The sequence below is a fragment of the Gouania willdenowi genome, chromosome 12, assembly GCF_900634775.1.
Source record: "Gouania willdenowi chromosome 12, fGouWil2.1, whole genome shotgun sequence".
Classification (NCBI taxonomy): Eukaryota; Metazoa; Chordata; class Actinopteri; order Blenniiformes; family Gobiesocidae; genus Gouania; species Gouania willdenowi.
The window spans coordinates 11,455,812-11,480,868 of NC_041055.1; the positions used below are offsets into that span (position 1 = coordinate 11,455,812).

Below are 25,057 nucleotides of genomic sequence, written 5' to 3' on the forward strand. Positions count from 1 at the left end.
CAGTTAAGTGAAATGCTTTTATTTTGAAGGGGATTTTTAGATAATTACTTCAGCACCAACATTTTAAAGCTTGGTGTCAAAAACAGCTGTAGCATTGGAGGCAATTAATGAGGAAAACATAAAAATATTTAGTTGTTTTCTGATAAGTTATTTGTCAATTGAACTTCAATGTACTTTCAGTTTTTATCATTAGATGAATTCCTAAATCCTGTGGCCTGAGCCATGTGCTTCACCAACTGTCTCCATCATCAAATGTCAATTTAAATAAATTAGTTAAATCAAAATGTGTGTTCTGAATAAAACTACTGCCAGTCTGTTGATGATCACAATTTACCTTTTTTAAATAATAAAATTCCATAAGTAACATCACCTCCTTGTTACAGTTAGAATTTACATTCTTTTTAGAAGAATATTTTGTTTTGTACACTTTTTCTAATACAGGCCTATACTTTATTTTCTTTATTATTCAAAAATGCAGCTAAATAAAGAAATTTTAACAAACTAGAAGCATGACCAGCTACTAGAAGTTTACTAACTCCTCCAGTGGCTGAAGTCTGTATTTACTTGCGGACTGCGTCACATGAACGTCATCTGGGGAAAAGAATGTATTAGGATATGAAGTAGTGTTTGTGAACATTTTAGACAAAGTATTTCAATTTGGTATATTTTGCAGTAAAATTGTGACCCACTGCTCTCTATGGGTTCAAACCCGGCTATTAAGTGAAATTTTGCTATTGGCTGAAAATGGTAGGTTGTGACGTTTTGGTGGCTTCTCGTGTCACTGTTAGCCACGCCCTTCCAATAAAAATGGGCACCTGTGGACTCCATAATCCTTTTACATTTCTATGTGAACGACAATCTTTGGTACTCTACAAAACATGGATATTTTGATTATTTCAGATGACAGATTCTCAAGCTTCACTTCCTGCCCTCCATCTGAATTTAGCGCTCTATATCTATATCTCTATACAGCTCTTGCGATGCAGCAATGTGAGTGACGTCACGTGAATCAACAGAGCAGGCTCCGTCCCCGCTGTCAGTGTGTGTAGTCAGTTGCGATAGCCAATCAGATCTCTTGACTTTGAGTAATAAAAAGCTCCCCCTGTAGCGTGGGAAAAGTGGGGTGGGGGCACGGTAGGTCAGCAGGAGGGGCACGGTCCGCGAATGCCCCCCATGGACATTTAAAAAAAACGACCCAAAAAAACTCTGTTTTTATATATGATCTTTTGATAGAATTTTCATATTAAAATACCTACGAGCTACTGCTATGACATGCTAAAACTTCACACATCATACAGTGCTATCTTTTCATTCTGAATGTATTAGTCCTACACTTTCATTCGCTGTCTTTTTCTCTTTGGTAAACCTCGTTTTTTGCCACTTTTCCCGCCACATTCTATGGAGCAGTTTGAAGCGTCTGTAGTTACACAGCAGCACTATAGCGGTAGTAAAGGCAGCGCTGCTTTAAGAAAACCAAGAACCTGGTACAAAAATCTGGCCCAGTCGCTATAGTAACACAAATCAAAAGAAGTTTCCACTCAGATTATTTAAATAACTCAATTACTTAATCGACCAATCATTGGGCTCTACCATTATGGACACAGGCTACATGCTGATGATGAACCAGTATTTGTTTACAGTGGTTTATTGAAGTCCAGTAAAAAAGCACTTTTCTGTTCCTCTAAATAACACATGGTATTGTTACCTAAGGTGGTTATTCTGTATGTTCAGAGATGAATGACACTGAATAAAAGTGTGTTTCACTGTTAAAAGTACTGTTACCATAAGACTGAGTGTTCACCCATTGGTTGGTTCTGTGACTGATTAAAACAAAGTTTTTCAACCACTGTAGTGTACCATGGAAAATTATTCAATGTCACCTAATTGGTCTAAAAAATATAAATTGTAGTTCCATGACAAGTATTAAGTATGCAAAATATGAAAGATGATTTAAAAAGTTTTTGGTTTGATCTGTATTCAAGACCCTTTGATAAGAATTACTGCATGTTCGTGAATAATCAGAATAGATTTTATTTTTTATTTTTTTTTAAATTAAAAACACTTATAAGAAAGACTGCAGATTGTTAATTTTTTTAAATTAAAAATGAATATGAAATAAAAAAAAAAACTTTTTTCGTTTGTTCAAAAAAGGTTGAAAAACACTTTATTTCCCTTCTTCAGATCACGCAGTATTATAAGCTTGTCTTTTTTTATGTGTTTCCTGGTTGCTTGGTAAACCTTTAGCAAAGTGATTGTCCTGTTGTGTCTATAATTGTAACACACCACTCCTTATGCTGGGCAATGACGTGTTCACTTTTTCTTCCTCATATTTGACAAATGCTGCTTGACGTTTAAACCAACCATCAAAAGATGTCTAAAACATGTCCTCTGTTTCTGTCTCTCTGCTCTCAGGTTTGACCAAAGCATAATAATTCCAACTTACACTATAAAGGCCATAAATCTATTTTCATTTCTTTTTTTTAGTTGGAAACAAACAAACTCTGAGCCAAAATATAGTAAGAATAAGTCATTAGTGTTCCCTTGTGTTATCTCTGAACGCATGCTGTTACTGGTGTGGGAGGGACATGGGCGGGGCTATCGTGACATTTAGACAAGACACACGTGACGATTCACGCAGAAAACCTTTTGTAGTAAAGTGAATGAGGTTAACGAGAGCTCAACCGGAAACAGTACAAGAATCTACAAACTAAAATCAAACAACGACTGAGAGGTAGTGAATTAACGTTGACATTATTGTCTTTTGTTTTTTGAAATATTTCAATTAATTAAATTAATTAAATTAATTGTATAATTATGCCAACCATTAGGTTTACACAAGTTTTAAAAAGGAATGTCATTAAACAAAACAACAAAGAAATACACGAAGACAAAATTATATTCTATTATGTAAATATAATATCTATATTGGTTTGACAAATGTCAGTAAAATACTCATATTTATTTCTAATACTTTCTTCGTTCTACAGGTTTGTACAATCATCCACTTTAGCTGACCATCTCTCAGCAGTGGGACATAAATCTGAGTCACATTATTCACCATTTTTAGATGACCAAATAAACACAGCCATGGATATTCTTTGCATTAGTTTGAGATCATCATCCATTACTATCCATTCCAAGCCACAATGGTTTTGGGTTTGTGTGAGGTATGTGCACATTTTTTATTTATTGGCAATACATTAAACACATATTCTGTTATATAGATACTTTTTACGTTCATTGGTCTTACATTCAAAGAATAAATCATTCCTATGGCATTTAGGGGTACATATACAAATGGCAGTAAATTGTGTTTCATTGAATTGAGGAAAGGATTATGAGGCGTTCCTTGAAATATGTTCTCACCTGTAAATAGTCCAAAAAGTTTGAGAACCCCTGGTATAGCGTATTGAATATTCCATATGCTCTCTTTGAAACATGCTGCACACTCCTTATTAAAAGAAGTGGAAATTAAGTTAACAAAGCATTTAGACAATCAATCAATCAATCCAATGACGTAATACCATGATTTGAATAAAACCATGTATACAACCAGGACTCACTAGCTTGTGTATCTATGCCGTGAGAATTTGGTTTTCTATGTGAGCAAGCATTGGTTTAGTATTTTACTCAGTAATTTGAGAGTGAAAGAAAATGAGCCTATTTCTTTTTATTCATTGCTAGAAATGGATACAGAAAAATATAATAAAACAAATAGTAAAGACCTGCATTTATAAGATAAGACAAAGTGGATAGCCTTTTAAAGCCAATTATAAATATGAAACTCTGGAACAGCAAGCAATTGTTTAAGCTGAAGTGAGTGATAAGGATATCTTATTAATTTAATTGTATTTTGAAGTTTTATGCATGTCTGGTAACCGACTTCAGTAACTGTGTTCCTCGAGCTAATCGCTGTATTTTACATTGAAATTCTAAAGCGGAAGTAAAACGAGGTGGTTTTAATGTTGATCGCTGTCAGCGGCAGTAGCTGATAGAATCTGTGGTTGGCGCACGGACTGAACGGTAGTTGCTGTGTGGAGCTTTGGATGAACTTGCTGGTCAGACTGTAAAGTGTAATCTTGTCACCTACTCGGAGGGAAGTCTCCAACATTCCTAACCGACATGATGGCGGTGCTGGGCAGCGGCGTCCGTTTCATTCACTGTGAGTGTGACTGCAGCTAGCTCCTCGTGCCGTGCGCTGACTCCTTCACGCGAGTTGAACTCCACGGAAAAAAGGCTGATATTTGGCTTCTTCGATGCTGCTAACACCAAGTTTAGTGTCTTTGCGCTGTGTTTTAACAAATGAAAAACTCAAATGCATTGCTGTGTACAGTTAGTAAATGTGTAGTGTTTAGCTCGAAAACGGAAGTTAATCCTCATGGCAAAATACGATCACTCACAGTAACGAAGGATTTAAAAACCTAGAATTATTGACACGGAATACTATTAGTCTCAATTAATGTTATTATTAGTAATGTTTCTTGTTTTGTTAAGTGTAATGTTCTCCTTTGCTGCTTGTTAGCGCTTATGGTTTTATTTTGTAGACTAATAGCTTAATTTCCTCAGCTCGTTGAACCAACGGATGCTAGCTTGATGTTTGCCGCCGACTCTGGGTAATAGTTGAACTATAACGTTATATAACGGGTTTACTCCGCAGAATGGCTTTGTTTAGTATGAATGAGATGTTTTTTTCTTACTATTTGGGTGTGTTACCTGTTTATTTTTTCAGTGAAAAAAGGGGAACAAAACAATTTGCGCCGAGTTACACAATTGCATCACACAGAACTTGTATAATTTCAGTATGCCTCCTAGTGGCGGAGTGCGGTATTGCAGTCCTGGCAACGAAAGCTGTGTTTACTAGGTTAGAATATTACAACATTCGCTGTTAAATGCTGGCTTTACAGCATGTTCGGTGTAGTTTGCATGTATTTACCCACAGCTGGTGATAAGGGGCTAGTTAGTGCCTAGTGAGGAATTCTAAAGGTCACCCTGTGTGACCTCAGCAGAGCTCACTGATGGCTGAAGACTTTATAAAGTCTTTGTCAGCCATTTAAATACTCATGTTTATTGATCCTACACCTGAACATGCCAATAATCAACCACAGGTAGTCGCATCAGTTGACTTCTTTGAAAGCTGCACACTGAATCGAATTTTAATCGTGATCACGGTTTTGGTTGCCATGGTTAAATTAACCTGATCGTTGGCAATATTTAGATTGAAAATGTGGGCTCAAATAATCAGCGGCAGCTTCGAGTAATTTGGTGGATTCATGTGAGCTGTAATTGTTTCCAATGAGTTGCATTTCATGAAAGCACTCTGTAATAGTTAACCCTTGGTACGTTTTACATTTTTGGGTTAATTTCTCTATTCTTTTTTTTTTTCGGTATAATTTTTATCATATTTATAGTTCCGGCCCCGGACCTCAGACAAATCTGACTATAGGATGATTCCTTCTGCTAATGTGGGTTCAAATCCCACTTCTGACATTTTATTTTATGTTTTCATTTTGACATATTTAACACGGCAAATTCCACTTTTAAAAATGCATATACAAAAAAAAAAACATTTTATGGTATTTCCTGGGTTAGGTTAATTTTTTTCCTTCATTTTAACATATTTAACACAGCAAATTCCACTTTTAAAAATAAATATACGAAAAAAAGAAACATTTAGGGTATTTCCTGGGTTATGATTAGGTTTAGGGTTAGAGCTTAAAACAAACTGAACTATAGCTAGAAAGACACGGGTCCAGCAGTGACGGAACTACCAGCATTCTGCTTACTGCGTATGTGGACGCATGCGCACAGGAAGTGCCAGAACTATAGTCAGGATTGTCCGGGTCCAGACCAGTAGCAACAGCCAATTTTTATTTAAAGCTTCGTTTTGCATTAAAACTGTTCATATTGTTTTTTTAAAAGCAGTGCAAAAGAAATTCAGATTTTTTTTTTCTTAACAAGATAAAAATAATTGTGATTAGAATCGTGATTACAATATTGATTAAAATAATCGTGCAGCGCTACTTCTTTGGTCTGTTTAGAAAACCTGCTGGGATGCATAAACCTAGGAGTGATTGATCCCGATTTTATTATTGACGATTGTGAATCGGTTCGTAAATTTTACAAAAATTGATCATTGACGTATTTTAAAATTGCAATTCAAAACACTCAAGTTCTCATAATTAGGATATTTCATTTACACTGTACAATATTGAAGGTGCTGTGAGGTACAACCTAAACGAGAAGTCGTTTCATTCTGAATGACTAATACATGGAAAATCTAATTAAAAAATTCTTTTGTAAATGACTCAAGAGTCAAGCAAGACTTCAATAATATGAATCAATTTTAATTTGAGATTTGGGCTGATTAACAACCCCTAAAAAGTACCCATGGGTGCTATCACAGGCATGTTATGCAGCTAGAGCTGGACGATATGGACCAAAACTCATATCTCAGTTTTTTATTTTTTTTTTCAAAATGGCGATATACGAGATAAATCCCACCATTTTAATGCAATAAAGTCTGACCATGCTTAAGGGAAGGTCTGGGTTAGGACTCTGCTTTTCTTGTGGTTCTGAGAAGTAACGAAGCAGCAACACTTAAAACGAGTATTTATTGTACAAAATACATCAATATAGTTGATAATTGTAATGTAATTTTCTCTATTGTGAAAATAGAATCTCGATATATCTTGAATATCGATATATTGCCCAGTCCTAGTTATAGGGAATCTGCCAAAATTCCATTTAATTATTAAAACAATACAACAATAACTTAATGTCATTTTTCCACCCCCCAAAATCAACTTCTGATGCCCTGATTCTTTTTTTCACACACACAAAAAAGACCTGTGAACCCCTTTAAAAACCAAACCCTAAATGTTATCTCTTGTTAGGTGCTAATTTTGGATTTGTGGGTGATCGCACAGAGAAATAAAACCCTTTGTCTGTTTTAGTTGTCCGGAGCGGTGTCAGTCTGAGTTTGAGGAGTCGCTCCACGGCTGCTGCTATCGCACACACGGCCCCTCCAGAAACACAGGAAAACAGGTGTGTCCTACAGGCACTCACGCACACACTGGTTTTACCATTTCATTTTTATTCATCACACATAAGAAGTGGTTGTTGGCAGCCACTGTGCGTTTGCTAATGCTTTGTGATCTATACACTTATTCTGTCTGGCCTTCTTCACACTATACGTTCATATTTTAGTGAAATGTATTATAAATATAATAGTTTATAATGATGTAAATATTGTTCACTGATTCTAGGAGCTAAGGTAAAGTATTGTTAGTGTTAGAATGTTGTAACCTAAATACTAGAATAGCTGAACACACACACACACACACACACACACACACACACACACACACACACACACACACACACACACACACACACACACACACACACACACACACACACACACACACACACAGCATTGTAAAAAAGAGTCGACGAGAGGTTGCAGAAGATAATGATTCTTGGAGCCAGCTGCAGATGAGAAAACAAAGACCCAGGAATCCCCCCATCATGGTTTTCAGAGGAAGACCAGTGAATAGTGAAGAATGGAGGGAGGGGGGCACACCCACACCCCTTGGACTCTGAACTGTTGAAAAACGACGGAGGTCTCATTGCATTCAGAACAGACTGCTGTGCAGGAAGCAGGGAACCACGACCATGCTTGTAGCTTTACATGTATCTGTTATTGATTATGACATGTATCAGGGTTATTGATTATGTTAATAAATCTAGTCATCTGTTTGAGGTGATGAAGAAATTGAGTTATGTCCAGGTCAATGGAAACACCAGCATTAAAGGTATGATGCGGACAAAATTTGACCTTGCTTCATCTACTTATTAATATATTTTTTGTTTTAATTTTTTAATATTCTCTGTTACCTTTTTATTTCTTATTACAAGAAGCAATTGTATGTTTCAGTTCATCAGGACTTTACAGTTTGGGTAAAAATGGAGGAAATAAAAAATTAAAACACAAAAATGAAGAGAAAACTAAAAATAATTGGTGATGAAGTAAAAATTGCATAAGGATTTTGATTAATCTTAATAGTCCAGTCCATTACTGCTCATTCAATTAATTGGAAATGGTCTTGTTCAAATAGTTATGCCAATTTTTCCCATTGTGGGAGTAATAACGTATCATCTATAATGCTCTGTGTGTGTAACCATCATAGTTCATAGTACCTGGTATAGATAAGTGTGTGGAGGAGAGAAGAACTATGTGACTAAGTTAAAAATAAATCTGCTAAATATTTCCTTAAAATGAAATGAGTTGTTATACTGTATTTAAAAGAAAAGTTAAAATACATGTCACATTAACAACTGCAACAATATCTCTAATACTAGGTTGTGCCATAGCATCGTATTGAAATTGTTGTGTAAAGTGATTTAAAAAAAAAAAAACACACACCCTCATAAATACAGCAGTGCTTATAATGGGGACTATTAACTAGTGATGACGACACTAGATCTGGCCCTTTACGCCATCTTTACGGCTCACAGGAGAAAGTAAAAATGAAAGAGAAAACATGAATCATCTAAATAACTAACTAGTTTAGCTGTAGATATCTCAGTCTCTCCAAATACACAAATTCAATGAAAAACGGCAACGATTGGCACTAGTTTGATCAAATCATTTTTAATCTCACTGTTGAAAGAACTCAATTTTTCCAAAATGCTACAATTTTTCCCAAATTATTGCACAACATTTCCCCAAATAAAATAAAATCAAATAAAATGTCTAGAAAAGGAAGAAAGTTTAAAGTGAGAACATTTTTTACTGTTTTCTTGGATATTGTCAGTGTCTTACATGCTCTACACATCAATTATACGTGAAAGTACAGACTAGGGAACATTGTTAAAATTCCTTGTTTTCTCTATCTATAATCTTGGTTCCTTGAGATCAAAATTTCTCCATATTTGGCCCCTGAACTAAAAATGAGTTTGACACCCCTGATCTGGTTCATTGCAATGGATGACCACAGGGATTGTGGGTTGTTGACTACTGAGTCTACACCATGTTACAGACACTGCACTGAATAAACGGGTCACAGATATTTGGACCAGTAGCATCATTCTAATGCCACTCCTCCTTCGCTGGATGACACAGTAACTCGGCATGGATTTTAGAATCTAGAGATATTAGTGAAGTGAAACAAAACTGCTTTAAATAGATTGTGTTGTGTAATTCAAATTTTTTCATTGTTTTTCACTCTAAAATAATATATGGAGCTGTTTTTTTTTTTTAAAGGCAACATTAAACAATGGATGCGATGGACTGGTGCCCTGTCCAGGGTGTACTCCCGTCTAGCGCCCAGTGGGAACCAGAGATAGGCATCAGCAGACCCCCGCGACCCTGAAATGGGACAAAGCGGGTCTGAAAATGGATGGAACATTTAAACAATTTGCTTTGTTTATTTTCTGAAACATGTAAAAATGCATTTCTTAATATTTGCCTTTGTATAAATGTTCAATCGTGGGCACACACTCACCACTCAAAGAAAAGATTATAAAACAAGTGTTACATGTTTAAAAAGGAGTAGCACGAGTTGTCAATTCCTACCTCTAATTCCTCTCACAATCCGAATGATCCCATAATTCCTACTGCTGCAGATCAATGACTTTGATGATCTGGAAACATTCCAGCCAAGTTTTGCTAGTTTTGTTTCTCTAGAAATTGATTTGAGTTTGATCCATTTTCAGTTTATATACTGCATTTAATAAACCTATTGTCACAAACCCTTCACACCTTATAGCATTTTAACAAGTAAATATGCAGATCTTAATTTCTGATGTGGCCTTATCTGTCTCATGTGCAGGAGACCTAAGACGGGGATCCTGATGCTTAACATGGGAGGACCAGAGAAACTGGAAGATGTTCATGACTTCCTCCTACGACTCTTTATGGACAGAGACCTGATGAAGCTCCCTGTGCAAAAGTAGGCACCGTGCATTCCTAGTTGGACAAACAGCTTTTTAAGAACTTGCAGTTAGTAGAAGAAATACCTTTGGCAGAGTAAAGCTTAGCCCATTTATCGAAAGATACCAGCGCTTGCATGCATGTTGGCACCAAATAGAACCAACATGGATGTTTCACAGTTGTCTAAGTCCGTTAACAGAAAGTCAGACTCGTGATTTTGAAAACAGAAAAAATGCATCATACTGTCTATTGAGAAACTATTACTATTAGTGATGCACCAAATTTCCGGCCACCAAAAATGGCCAAAAAGGGCGTTTTCGGCCTTTGGCCTAAACACCTTTCTCACCGAAGCAGGATGTAGTGACGATGTGAGAAAACACAGCCGTCAGCGCACTTGCTTGTTGCTTGGCTAAGTTGTCTGTGGACTTGCGGAATGGATGTATTTCAATAATCTGAGCACTAAAGCGTTTTCTGAGCAGAGTTGACTGAACACGTAAGTGTGTTTCTGTGTCAATTCAACACTGTAGTTATGTGTGGCCCTTGGTCAAAAATACCACACAGCAGCTGTGGCTGCCATGTCAGTTTGTCAGCACACGTTTCACGGAGAGGTTCTTTATAAAGATCATTACTTGTATGGGATCAAACCAGCACGCACAATTGAAGTTGCTCTGTGAGTTCAATGCACACTGTGGACAGAGCGACTTCAATGCACTTCCTGTTTTAATGAGATAATTTATTTAATTCGTAGTGTCTAGAGTTCCGGACTCGGACCCTAGTCAAACCGGACTATACTTCCGTTCCGACACTTCCTGTGCGCATGCGCAGTTCCGTCACTGCCGGACCTTTTCTACATAAGTGTAATGTGCTCATGTTACCACCATATCAGGATGGCCGAGTGGTCTAAGGTACCAGACTCAAGGATTCTTCCTTTCACTGGCATGGGTTTGAATCCCACTTCTGACATTAATCTTTTTTCATTTTAACATATTTAACTCTGCAAATTCCACCTTTAAAAATACATATACAAAAAAAAGAAACATTTTAGGGTATATCCTGAGTTAGGGTTAGGGCTGAAATAAAACTGACAGAACTATAGCGAGAAGGGAACGGGTCCGGCTGCCCGGCACTTCCTGCGCATACGCACAGGAAGTGCCGGAAGTATAGTACGATTTGTCTGAGGTCCGGGTCTGGAATTATAGCAACAGCCTATTTAATTTGACTCTTTTCCAGCAGCTCAGTCAGTTATAGCCCTATACAATAAAATTGAACATTTAACTTTTTTATTTAATATTGTGGAATGTCAGTGCTAAATCAATATTTTCATATTTTGAATTGATCATTATTGTTCAATCATACAATTGCAATGTTATGATTTTAGTGAGGTTAGTACACATTCAGAGCCATAAATGCAATGTGAAAAATAGTTTGTATAATAATTTATTTCGGTTTTTCGGTTTTCGGCCTTGGTTTTCTCATTTTTGGTGTCGGCCAAGAATTTTCATTTTGGTGCATCTCTCATTACTATATGTAAATTACGACATGTTTGGTGTCTTTTTATGTAATACAGCAAAATCTGTGGTGTGGCGCTGTTTTACGTGAGGGTATTTGTTTGTCTTTGTAGTAAACTCGGCCCATTTATCGCCAAGAGGCGTACGCCAAAAATCCAGGAGCAATACAGTAAGATCGGAGGAGGCTCGCCCATCAAACACTGGACTTCCATGCAGGGTGAAGGCATGGTGAAGCTACTGGATGAGATAAGTCCAGAAACTGGTGAGTAGACCTGACAGGAATCTCTGGATCCGAGTGGTGCTATTTTTTCACGTATTATGGCAACAATTTCAGCAAAATTTAATTTTTGTCAACCAAGACTTTTGTCATGTGACTAAGCATAAACCAAAGACTAACTGTAAATTTGCTCACTATGATCACACAGATTCATTGACTTTGTATTCAAAGGTTCTGTCAGATTAGATGTATGAATCCCAGCCAAAAAAACAAAGATACATAAAGCCCAGTGTACTCATTTTTACAATATAGTAATTATGTGCTATGGATCCAACAAGGGACTTGCATTTGAATTGAAATGACGCAATATTATGAGTAAAAGCAAATTCCCTTTAATTCACTTTATATCCCACATCTGTGGTGAGACTTTGTTTTCATTTTCAGCCCTTTTTAATCATCATCAGTTTGTGACCTGTATAACTTGGCAGTTTTATTGTAAACTGTGCATGAGTCGGAAAGTGCAGGTTTTCAGATTGATGTGATAAGTTGATAATTGCGTGAAAGAGCTCAATTATTGGTCATATTGAGTGTGTGAATAGAACAGGATCGTTCTCTACATTTTTTCCATTTTCAAACTTGAAGAGCTTTTTCAGGCTGCTGAATACAAACAGTTGTGGTTGGATTTTGAAAGTTGATCTTTTATTTGAACACTAGTGCCCTCCTCCTCCTCCTTGCGTTGGTAGTTGGAGTGTGTGAGCTACAGATAGGGAAGGAGTGGGAGTGTCTCCACACCCCTGTGACACACCTCTGATAACAAGGAAAGCAGGTCATGATGAATTACATGCAATTCCTTAGAGTAGTGGTTTAAAGATAAATATTTAAAAAAATATATATATATTTTTGGCATTTTTCAGGATGTTGAAGTGAAACTGTAAGTTAGTTCAGGGTTTTTGAGGGTTTCATGCTCCTGCTGACAAACATCTCCTCCATCAGCTCCTCACAAATTCTACATAGGCTTTCGATATGTTCAACCTCTGACGGAGGAGGCCATAGAAGAGATGGAGAAGGATGGAGTAGAACGAGCTGTGGCCTTCACACAGTATCCCCAGTACAGCTGCTCCACCACAGGTCAGAGCAGCAGCTGCTTTTCATCACTTGTTGCTAAACTTGAAGTTGTTCAGAATATATAATATATTGTAGATATGTGTCATGTGTTTAATCCACATGTGAGAAGCAGCACAGTTCTATTAGGTGTTATTCCCTGAGGCTCTTTTGTTAATGGAGATGATGTTAATTCAAACAGGAAGCAGTCTGAACGCAATCTACCGTTACTACAGCAACAGAGCTGACAGGCCAAAAATGCGTTGGAGTGTAATCGACCGTTGGCCAACACATCCTCTGCTGGTTGAGGTTAGATGAACACACACTGATTTTAATGAAGTTGAACCTGATTTATTACTATTTACTCTGTCACATCCGCAAACACTGAAGGTCATAAAATGTTTCTAAAATGTGAAGAAAGTGTTTTAAATGTCAGTATTTGTTTGTAGTGCTTTGCAGAACACATCCAAAATGAGCTGTTGAAGTTTCCAGAAGAAAAGAGAGATGATGTCGTCATTCTTTTCTCGGCGCACTCGCTCCCTATGGCTGTAAGTACGACTCTCTCTGATGCTAACAGACCAGAGACACTGAAGCCCCACACATGAATACAAATGATCAGTCAAGTTTTGTCGGTGATTCATACAACAAATATGATTATAAAGGCCAACATTCAAAAAGAATGTACACAATTAGTTTCAAAATATGCAAATTTATTAAAACAACGGTTTTCAATTATGTGCAATTACGTTCATACAGCCTGATCTAACAATAAGTATCAGTAGAGGTCACACACTCCTGCAATAAAAGTTCTGCCAGCAGCAAGAATTATTAGAAAAGGATGAAGTCATTATTTGTGAAAGTAAGAACAAAGTGTTGATGAAGTTCTAATAAAGTGTGTATCTGTCAGTGGCAGTGCGTCCTCACACAGAGTAATATGTGTTTGGTTTCAGTACTGCAAACCATTGTTCAGAGTGCTTTAACCATTAATGAGCACACCACTTCATCTTTCACCAAAGTTGTGTGTTCAACTTATAATTATAAATACACAGATATGATATACCTGATCATCCCCAAGTCAAATTTTAAACGCAATTTTTTTTTTTTTTTTTTTAACTTGTCTGCACATGCTGTCGAAGGTCAACACTACAAGAAGTGCAATCTTTTTTTAGACAGCAATGCATTTTATTTTTTTGTTATTGCAATTAAATAAATTGCATTATTTTATTGCATAATTGTGACCATCACCAGCCCTCCCTAAGGAAGGGTAAGAAATACTTTATTAAAGGGAGAATATAAAAAGAGAGAGCAGTGTTACACCTGGGTGAGGGGGTGGGGGGGAAAGTGGAGGGGGAAGGGAGCAGGGAGGAGAGAATCAAGGAAGAGAAATGGAAGGGTGGGGAAGAGTTGATTACTGTAAAGTGAGATGTGAAGTTGTAGGCGTGAGGCTTAACTATAATGGTGGTGGCTGTGGGCAGAGGGAAGGAGTGAGTGGTAATACCTGAAACAGGTATTTGGGATCAACGTGTCTAAAGTTAAGCCCACTACAAGTTTTATCCCACAGTCCAAGGCATGCTTGTGCATCGTAGACCGATGTATGTGCAAGAAACTGCCACTGTAAACCCAAGCGCTGCCCCGGACTCGACGACGCAGCCAGAATACCAGGGAGCCCAGGCAACCCCCCCGAGGAGCCCCCCAGACACCCCCAAAACACCAAGCCGAGAGGCAGCCACCGCCCCCCACATACACACCCGAGAAAGCACCTAGAAACCGAGGAGCCAGCGCACTCCGCCTCCAACCCCCAACCCCAAGGCCAAGCCCGCCGGTCCCCAAGAGCACCCCCCTTGGACCGGGAATTTTAAACGCAAATTTAACGTCGACTTTTAAAAACTATCTGAACTGAAGTCATCCTATTTTTTTTTTTTCCTTGTTCAGTTCTGAGCATGGAGTTTCTTTAAGCGGGGTACACTCTGAAGAGATAATTGATCTGTTAAAGGCGAGGTTTATCTAATGCTAAGTTCCAAGTAACTGGGAAATCAGAATTTTCTGACCTACTACTTGAAAAAGTGACTTTGAACGCCACCTAAAGTCGGAGATCCTACTCAGTAAAGTCAAAGAAAAATCTAACATTACAGCGGTCAGCCATGCTTGAGACATTTTGAGATGCTGCTGCTGAACTCAGAGATTGGAATTTTCAACTCAGAAATGCAGAGTTCCGAGTTGCCTTGAATGCAACATTGCGTGTTTCCCAGTCAGATTGCTTCCTGATTTGCTAAATTCTGTTCCACGTCACAAAACACAGGGTCATGATTGGGGAATCGTCGACTTTCCACACACACACGTTTAATATTTACAATTGTTGGTTCAACCCGTTTCAGAGCCGATTACTGGGATTGGATGCTGAGGGGAAGTGAAATTAATAATGTTAAATTAAATATTATGGACAAACCAAGCATTTATTGGCACTTTAGGAATTTGATTTGCTTCATAGATTTGGTCAGTGTTAAAAACAAAAGATGTCAAAATGGCAAAATATACACTATTTTAAAATGCAAGTTAGGGTGGTACTTAACTCATTCACTTTGGCAGTCAATGAGTTAAACGTGAGGGAAAAAGCTTTTTTTTTCGTTCTTACCCCCTCAATTTGTTCCTTTGTTTATTATAACATAACGAAACAAATAAAAAGATAATTAAGTTTTTACTGGTAGCTCAAGTGCTTCAAAGTGCTTTTCAATATGCAGACATTTAGACATTCACAGAGATTTCAACCACTATACATCAATGACATGTTTCTGTAATTCCACATGATATTCCAGTTAAGATAAATGATGTAACGTGTTTTCACAATAACATTGTAGACCATTAAAATGCAGCATCGAAACACATTTTTGAATAGAGTCAAATATGTGTCCATACTGGCAGTGATACTGATACATCTGCATCTGAATGTCCAGTCACACGGATCTGCTTCTCTTTTTCCCATAACGTTTTATCAACACTTCCCAGTGTCCCACGCCTTCCTGGTTCTCGTTGTGCCTGCAAAAACTGCGGTTTCATGGAGTTTAAGGTGATGAAGAAGAAACCACCCCAGCGATTTGTGTATCGATAATAATAACAATAATAGTAATAATGGCTTAGATTTACTGTACATAGTGCTTTTTTTGAGAAGACTCACAGAAACCTTTATTCATTCACACCAGTCAGTCGCATCAGTCATACCAGTGGTGGTAAGCTACATATTAGCCACAGCTGCCTTGGCCAAACTGACAGAAACGTGGCTGCCATTGATTGCCTATGGCCCCTCTGACCACCACCAATATTCATGCACAATTCATACCGATTCATACGAGGCAATGTGGGTAAAGTGCCTTGCCCAAGGACACAACTACAATGACTGTGACAAAGCAGGATTCAAACCTCTAACCATTCGGTTATTAGACGACCCACTCTACCACTGAGCTAAGGTCGCTCGATTGATGGAGCCAACAATTTCCCAAAATGATCATGAGACCGGGTTGTGACAACCATGGCTGGTGTGATTCTTTCCCTTGCTTTGGCAGGGAAAATGCAAATGTCACTGCCTGTTACATGCTACAAAGCCTTATCCCAATAACATCGAAACATTTAGGGGCTGAAGTGCATGACATGTCTGTTAACCATGGTAACTCAACTCAAGTATTCCATGAGCATGCAAGTAAGGAGGAACATTCAATGAACACAAATGTCAATTGTAATCTTTATAAATTTTTCTTCAACGTTTTGCCGATTTCAGCTAAAAAAAAAAAAAAAAAAAACACATTTCAAAGACATTGAGCTACCTCTAAATATTGTTCAAATAGGCTCATGATTGGCCAACGAGTTTGTTTTTGGAACAAATTTATGGGGTGAGACCTTCAGAAATAAGGGCCACCCTAATGCAAGTTCATTTTAATCAGTTATGTCCTTAGAGATGGCATATGCTTTCATACTTTCTCATGAAACCTAATCTGAAACATTAAAAAAGTACCTGTTATTTTATAGATCACATGATTAGAGATGTCTAAATGAAGTATTTTGAAACTTTGTGACTTAAATGTTTTTTAATATACAACGTATTCACATTATACTGTAGCTGTAGTTTGTTCTTGGCAATATAACCGTTGCATTTTATACAGTAGAAATTGCACTTTTGATTTAGGTCACGTTGCTTACCTGGTAGTCATGGAAAAGTTCCTAAACTTCTCCACTATAATTCTGCAGTAAGGTCCTTTTTATGAAGAAAGCAACATTTGATGGGAGACTTATGTACACAGGCATGATGTCATAGAGTACCAAATAGACTGAAATGCTAGATGGCTTTAGATCGGGGTAGGCAACCCTAGTCCTCCTTGGGGTCCGGATTCCTGAGACTTTTAGATGTCTCTAAGTGTCGACAACACACCTAGTTGAAACCAATGTGTTGTCATCAAGTTCTGCATAAGCATGATAACTAGCCATTCATTTGATTCAGGTGCATTGGAGCAGGGACACATCAAAAAGTCTCAGGAATCAGGCCCTTGAGGACTGGAGTTGCCTACCCCTGCTTTAGATGTCATGGGAACACTGCGGTTAATCAAACATGTAGTGATGAGGAAGCCGAACAGCAGCAGCATTTGTTTCTGAATGTGTGAAGGTGACTGTGATGCTTGTGCAGGTGGTAAACAGAGGAGATCCGTACCCTCAGGAGGTGGGAGCCACAGTGCAGAGAGTGATGGAGAAACTGGGACACTGTAACCCTTACAGACTGGTGTGGCAGTCCAGGGTGAGTACGCACCCAGTGGCTCAGTGTGCTAAACAAACCAGTAGCACCATCTAGTGTTGATCAGATGTAACTTACTCCATAGTGCCACAGCATTTGGTCTAAATGAGATTATGAGTGTTTTATTGACCCTGTTTATTTAACACATTCTTACCATCACTTTTCATATTAGGGATTTTATATATTGTATCTGTGTTGGGGCAGAAACTGTGGTGCTCACTTATTACTACGTTATCAGAAGAATGTGTTACACAGTGTATATTTGTTTTCTCTATGTTGCAGTATCTGTTTATGTTAGACTATAGTTACTGAAATATATGGCAACAAAGGTGTGTTCACACATAACGCGACTTCAGCAACTCTGGCAACAAGATTACATTTAAAATCAATGTAAATCAGTGCTTCTCAAATAGAGGTATGTGTACCCCTATTGAAAATAAGAGAGAGGGGGTACTTGAGCCAAAAAAGTTTGAGAATCACTGATGTAAATGACGCAGGGTCAAGCGACCTCCCTACTAGTGACATGACTCGTGCGATTCCAGTGACTTGAGTCACTCAAAGTTGAACATTTTGAAGCAACTTCGAGTCACACTATGTCACGACATCCAGTCAGTAAAAGGGCTTCCCCTAGGTCGGAGAAGGGTTTGTCTGCAGAGCTGGAGGCTGCACTGAGAGGGCTGTACGCTTCTTCTACGGCCGCTGTCACATTTTATAGACAGCGAGAGTTTAGCTTTTATTTTTATTAATTATTGCACAAAATAAATATAAACCTGCCTCCAGAGTTGTCCTTGTGTATGGCCTCTTTCCTGTATTTCAAACTGTCCTGTTTGAGATATAGACACCACAAAGGCCATTACATGATTCCATTAATATTTTTACCTGATAATTGCACAATTTGTCTAAATGGCAATCTCAGCAACCAAGGTATGATATTATAATATTAATACGTACTATTTGGGTGAATTCAACCTTTAAAATCATAGGTAGGACTTTGTGAATAATACTCTGGTACTGAAAGTCAAGCCTCCAGCTCTGTAGACTAACTTACTGGAGCCTAAATGAAAGTGACATACTCCTTGAATAAGCCTTTTAAATTTTAAGTATATTTTGAGTGAACTCCTCTTTCCATCCCATCCAAGAGGTGAAGCGAGCGATTATGTTCAAACGACTCATCATGGGTGATTTAACTATTCAACTATAGTCGCTGAAGTTGCGTTTCGTGTGAACGCACCTGAACACTGAATATATCTGCCATTACATCTATGAGGTTAGATTTTTCCTTAGAATTTATTTTACAGAAACAGGAAAAATACACAATCATTAGGATTTGTACTTGCTGGCAATGGCCAAGTCTCCAGCATCTCCATTCCCACAGCTCTAGAGTGTTTTTCTAACCTAATGTGTGAATAAGAGGAATAAAAGCCGACTGTGTGGTGTCTGTTCTCCCTCAGGTGGGGCCCATGGCGTGGCTTGGTCCTCAGACCGACGAGGTGATCAAAGGTCTGTGCGAACGAGGGAAGAAGAACCTCCTGCTGGTGCCCATCGCCTTCACCTCGGACCACATTGAAACGCTTCATGAGCTGGACATCGAGTATGGGCAGGTGCTGGGGGAGGAGGTGAGGATCGTGTTTCTCAAACCATACCTGGATGTTTTTGTAGTTGTTTTTTTACATAGAAGGGACAATTAGCTTCACAAATCAAACCACTGCCTTCAGGGAGTCTGGTTGCATGGCTCAGTGTATGTGTTATACATGCTTAGTTACACCTTAGAGATATTAATTGCGCTCTGTAAAAAGGTCTTTATTTTGCAGTTTGAGCAGCGAAGCCTGATTGTCCATGTGTTCTGTGTTTATGTGATGGTCCCCATGAGTGTAGGATTTCTCTTTGTAAGGTGTGTGTGTGTGTTACAAGCAGAGTGCCTTCCCAGTCTGTCCGAAGGCACCACTGTGTGGGCCACCAATCAATGTGACTGGTGCCACAAATCGTACACACACACTAACATCCCCTGGGAGATGATCCCTGAACTTCAGCAATGGCCTGAATGCAGCAGTTTAAAACCTCCTCCTGCCTACTAAGCTTTTATTTTGTTCTCCTGAGATCCAGGTGTCCTCTTGATCTCTCGTATACACAATCACAGAGCTGTGAACACTTGAGTCCATCCTGATGAGGACTTCACTCTAAAAGCTGCTTAACCCTAATCAGAGGCTGAGAACAGAAAACCTATTTGTAGTGAAGTTCTTGTGTAGAGACACTCCTATGTTTTTTTTCTCTTTATGGATGGCTGAATTGAGATGGATTCACGTGAACATGTTTTCATCTTCAGAACAAATGTATCACTTCAAGTTAATAATGTGAACTCATCCAGCTGCTCTTCTGCTCTGTGGGGCAAAAAAAGTATTTAGTCAGCTACCAATTGTGCAAGTACTCCCACTTAAAAAGATGAGAGTCCTGTCATTTTCATCATAGGTATACCTCAACTATGAGAGACAATATGAGAAAGAAAAATCCATAAAATCACATTGTAGGATTTTTAATTAATTTATTTGCAAATTATTGTGGAAAATATGTATTTGGTCAATGACAAATGTTGAGATTTGGAGACTGGCTAGGCCACTCCAGGACATTGAAATGCTTCTGACAAAGCCACTCCTTTGTTACCCGGGCGGTGTATTTGGGATCATTGTCATGCTGAAAGACCCAGCCACGTTTCATCTTCAATGGTCTTGCTGATGGAAGGAGGGTTTCACTCAAAATCTCATGATACATTCATTCTTTCCTTTACATGGATCAGTCGTCCTGGTCCCTTTTCAGAGAAACAGCCCCAAAGCATGATGTTACCACCCCCATGCTTTACAGTAGGTATGGTGTTCTTTGGATGCAACTCAGCATTTTTTCTCCTCCAAACACAACGAGTTGAGCTTTTACTAAAGAGTTCTATTTTGGTTTCATCTGACCATATGACATTCACACAATCCTCTTCTGGATCATCCAAATGCTCTCTAGCAAACTTCAGACAGGTCTGGGCATGTACCGGTTTGAGCAGGAGGACACGTCTGGCACTGCAGGATTTGAATCCCTGGTGGCGTAGTGTGTTACTGATGGTAGCCTTTGTTACTTTGGTCCCAGCTCTCTGCAGGTCATTCACTAGGTCCCCCCGTGTGGTTCTGGGATTTTTGCTCACTGTTCTTGTGATCATTTTGACCCCACAGGGTGAGATCTTGTGTGGAGCCCCAGATTGAGGGAGATTATCAGTGGTCTTGTATGTCTTCCATTTTCTAATAATTGCTCCTACAGTTGATTTCTTCACACCAAGCTGTTTACCTATTACAGATTCAGTCTTCCCAGCCAGGTGCAGGTCTACTATTGTGTTTCTGGTGTCCTTTGACAGCTCTTTGGTGTTGGCCATAGTAGAGTTTGGAGTGTGACTGTCTGAGGTTGTGGACAGGTGTCTTTTATACTGATAACCAGTTCAAACAGGTGCCATTAATACAGGTAACGAGTGGAGGACAGAGGAGCCTCTTAAAGAAGAAGTTACAGGTCTGTGAGAGACACAAATCTGGCTTGTTTGTAGGTGACCAAATATTTATTTTACAGAGGGATTTACCAATAAATTTATTAAAAATCCTACAATGTGATTTTCTGGATTTTTTTTTCTCATTTTGTCTCTCATAGTTGAGGTATATTTATGATGAAAATTACAGGCCTCTCTCATCTTTTTAAGTGGGACAACTTGCACATTTGGTGGATGACTTAATACTTTTTTGCCACACTGTACACATGTGAAGACAGTGGAAGGAAAGATGAATAGCAATAGAAAAGCAAAATTCCATGGCTGAGCTTTTTCATTCTTTGAAATGTTTCAATTTATTTGTGAAACGAGACCTGTGACAGAATGTGCTGTGATAACAGTTCACACACACGTAACAGATGTGTTTGTGTTTGTCGTGCAGTGCGGTGTGGAGAACATCAGAAGAGCCGAGTCCTTGAATGGAAACCCTCTCTTCATGAAGGTGAAAATAATGATCAGGTGCCGTTTACAGTATCAGGAAGTAGGGATGTCCCGATACAACTTTTTCATTTCCGATATGATGCCGATATTGATCCGATACGATATCAGCACGTATCATACATACTTTTATGACTTATTTTGTAGTGTGGAATGTTAGAAAATGTTTGATCAAGTGATGTTACTCAAACAGAGAACAATAGTCAGCTATAGTAGGTTACTTTGTTGAAGTGTGAACCACAGTCACCTATGGATAGAAGCGCTGCAGTGGAAAATGTTATCAGAGAGCTTATATCGGTGATTTTAGATGCAGTCCGATAAAATCTGATATTTGTTTTCTGGCTGATATCGGATCGGGACACCCTTATCAGGAAGGAGTGGGTTCATGTGTGCAATGGATATGTCAAATGTTTCTCATTTATGGAACATATGTACTTCCATAGCAACAAGTCATTAGTTATGCCCTTGCTTTGAATCAATGCTCCTTATTTATTTTCTTTCTCATTTTGCTGTTTTTTCCTCTACCTACTTTATCTCTTTCTAGATTGTCCTCCATCATCTTTTTGTTTTACTGATTTTCTTCCATGTCTCATTTCTTTTTCTCCCATCTTCCTTTCTCCTTCTCTTTTGTCTCCATTCCTTCATTCCATTTTCCCCCTTTTTCTTCAGTTGTCTCCTGCTGCTTCTTTTCCCATCTCACTTCTTACCTTCCTTTAATCTACAGCCGTGAATGTTTGTTCAATATGAAATCGCTGTGTGCGTGTGAGTGCACGGAGAACTGCACCGACTGTCTGTCTGCTCAAACCCTCGGTGCTTTGAGACTCCTCACCAAGAGACTAAGTGTGTGTGTGTGTGTGTGTGTGTGTGTCTGAGGGCGTTAATCAATAGGGATGATTTGTTGGTAGTTACAGAAGGAGGCTTTCCTCTGTGTGGTGTATGTTTCTCAGTGAGATGCTGCTGTCTGCAAACAGCAGACGCCAGAAAATGAAGAAAAGTCTGTGTTGGAGATTCTACTTCCTGATACTGTAAATGTTCTGTCAACTTTTCCACACATCCATATGTCTGTGACTGTGTTTGAAAGCACATACTAACGTACTATACACTACACACCCAATGAGTATGCACTGTCTACTATATACTATTAGTATGATTAGTATGGTGACTGTTCCCACTGAAGTATACTTCCAAGTTTCCCAAGATGCATTTTGAACCTACAACAACAAAAACCAGAAGCACACTGAGGCTAAATATTTCCATTGATTCACCACCTTTGAAAGTTTTGAAAACATTTTAAGTGAGGAAGTGACCAAGTAGAATATCAGAAGAAATGCTTGTGTTTTGTATGTATGACTAGTGTGCCCACAGTGCAGACTGAGGAAATGTCCCGATGTTGTAAACATCCGGGTATTTCTCACATACTCAATCTGAAAATGAAAATACTATTTAATGTGAACGCACTACATACTCATTTTGACGTCAGACTTACTATAACATTTCAAACAAAGCCCGTATCAAAAAATATTTCTGAGGTTTTATTCTGCTTTAACTAACTTTTAGGGTTTGTCATAAGTTTCTTATAAATCGTAAACTTGCAGAAAATACATGAAAGGTCTGGGATGCAGTCAAATTTATACTTTTGGAAATACATTTTGAAAATGTTATATTATACAAGAAACTACTAAAGAGATGTAGAGTAAATGATCAAGTTTGATTGTAGAGTTATTTGCTAGTGTAGAGAGAGCTAAACACTCATTATTCCCTCAGGCTCTGGCAGACCTGGTCCAGTCCCACCTGAAGTCCAACAAGCCGTGTTCACGTCAGCTGACCCTGCGCTGCCCGCTGTGCACCAACCCCACCTGTGGAAAGGCCAAGGCCTTCTTCTCCAAACAGAACCTCTCTTAGTAACGCAGCCTGACGGACTAACACAAAGCCTTCTTTGCAAAGTCAAACACACACATTTTCACATCTACCATCCAGGCTGGCATCATTGATTTTGTCTTTTACTAATTTTTTCGGTCAAAAATCGACTTTGTTCTTTGATGGATTAGCTGAAGTCAAGATTGACAGAAATGAAACCTGCCAAATGCCTCCCATTCATCACTAAAACACACAGTTGTGTCTCACACATATCCTTTGGCACACGTCACTGCTTCCTATGCAGCCAGATAGAACAGAGCTGCATTTCATGTTCATGTTGAGGTTTAATTTACATTTGCCTTTTTCTCTGAAACCCTGATCAAAAGAAATCAGTCGGCTTCTCCTTGGTGCTTAATATATAAACAGTCAGGCAGATTACCGTATAGCTCACAGAGATACAGGATGGTCATTGGCTCGTTTCGTTTCACGTCACATCATTGGCCAATCAGCCGCTATTTCTGCCCACCTGCTGCAACCCCTACAATGTGATTGGAGAAGATCTTTCTGTCTAACAAGCTGATGGTTGATGGTGAGCACTGGTTACTACATGCAGTCCGTTCATCAAAGAGTTGTAACTCTTTGTACTGACTGGAAGAGCATGCAAGTGATGTGTAAGTAATGTGGCTACATCCTGATCTACTGACCTTCTGTTCTACCACTATACATTGTTAGGTGCCTTTTTACACTTACTACAAATACTTGACTCGTGTTTTATGTGAACTTGTACCTGCTGAGGAAGAATCCAACCAAGTCTGTATGTTTCTGCTGTGATCTTTGAAAGTTGTGACTTTGTAGTGAAATCTCAGAGTGATGCTAAAAGAATGAGAATGCATTTTACATTCCTTTATCCGCCTATCCCTTAATTACATCTTCATAACTAAGAAATTGTGTTATTGCCACAAGGTCACACACTGTCAGCGTCCGGCTCACAGCAGAAACACAAGCCTTTTCTCTGGGAATGTTCCCTGCTTCCACCGTACATCAGGTATTCATAAAATAATATTTACATGCTTTGTTGCAGCTGCTTTGGATGTTTTTATTTTTTTTGTCTGAGTTTATTTATTGAAAGATTTATTTTTCTGTTCCTACGCACACACAAGTTTCATTTGCACTGTTTGTTGTTAGGGTCTCGAGTGCAAGTGCATTTAATGGGAAGTCTTCCTTCAAAATAAAATGAGAAGTGTGAAAGAAAAACTCACTACTGGTGTTTTGTGCACAATTTTATTCAGAATTTTGTGGGTATTCAGGCCTCTGAGACTTATTCCGAACACCATTTGTGCAGTGATACAAAGAAAACATATTCATTAGATGCAGATTACATTAGTAAAGTCACCAAACTTCTCCAGAAATGCAAAGACATTTAGAGGCAATGAGATGCAAATAACATTTTTTTTTTCACAGCTACACCTGAGATTTTTGTTTACAGATGGAATATTTTATGAGTTGGCTTGACTTATTTACCTTGTTCAATAACTTTCATGTGAGCTTAATTAACAATGGTGCTCCTGGTTTGAAGCATTACAATTATACAGTGACTATGAGCAAAGAATGTGAAGGTTAATTTTTTTTTTAAATGATTCCTTCTATTCAGGTTATAATG

General features: G+C 38.4%; 1 protein-coding gene across 2 annotated transcripts; it reads left to right on the plus strand.

The window, feature by feature from the left end:
- The first annotated feature begins 3,953 nt into the window (after nucleotides 1–3,953).
- On the plus strand, nucleotides 3,954–24,651 carry fech (ferrochelatase). 2 transcript variants are annotated; one of them, XM_028463289.1, is made up of 11 exons: nucleotides 3,954–4,162; nucleotides 6,954–7,044; nucleotides 9,834–9,953; nucleotides 11,556–11,704; nucleotides 12,653–12,787; nucleotides 12,963–13,069; nucleotides 13,210–13,308; nucleotides 17,430–17,537; nucleotides 18,986–19,150; nucleotides 21,485–21,544; nucleotides 23,305–24,651. In XM_028463289.1, the coding sequence occupies exons 1-11, from the start codon at nucleotides 4,123–4,125 to the stop codon at nucleotides 23,440–23,442; spliced, it is 1,212 nt and encodes a 403-aa protein (XP_028319090.1). In that variant the 5' UTR covers nucleotides 3,954–4,122; the 3' UTR covers nucleotides 23,443–24,651. The 2 variants fall into 2 exon arrangements, with proteins under 2 accessions (XP_028319090.1, XP_028319091.1); XM_028463290.1 differs by lacking the exon at nucleotides 3,954–4,162 and adding an exon at nucleotides 4,557–4,613.
- Nucleotides 24,652–25,057: the final 406 nt, after the last annotated feature.

Bases quoted from the DNA above. Each gene is read 5' to 3' on its own strand.
- fech (XM_028463289.1), top strand. From the start codon at position 4,123: ATGATGGCGGTGCTGGGCAGCGGCGTCCGTTTCATTCACT. The intron at 4,163-6,953 runs GTGAGTGTGACT...TGTCTGTTTTAG, and splicing joins CGGCGTCCGTTTCATTCACT to TTGTCCGGAGCGGTGTCAGT. The intron at 21,545-23,304 runs GTGAAAATAATG...TTATTCCCTCAG, and splicing joins GAAACCCTCTCTTCATGAAG to GCTCTGGCAGACCTGGTCCA.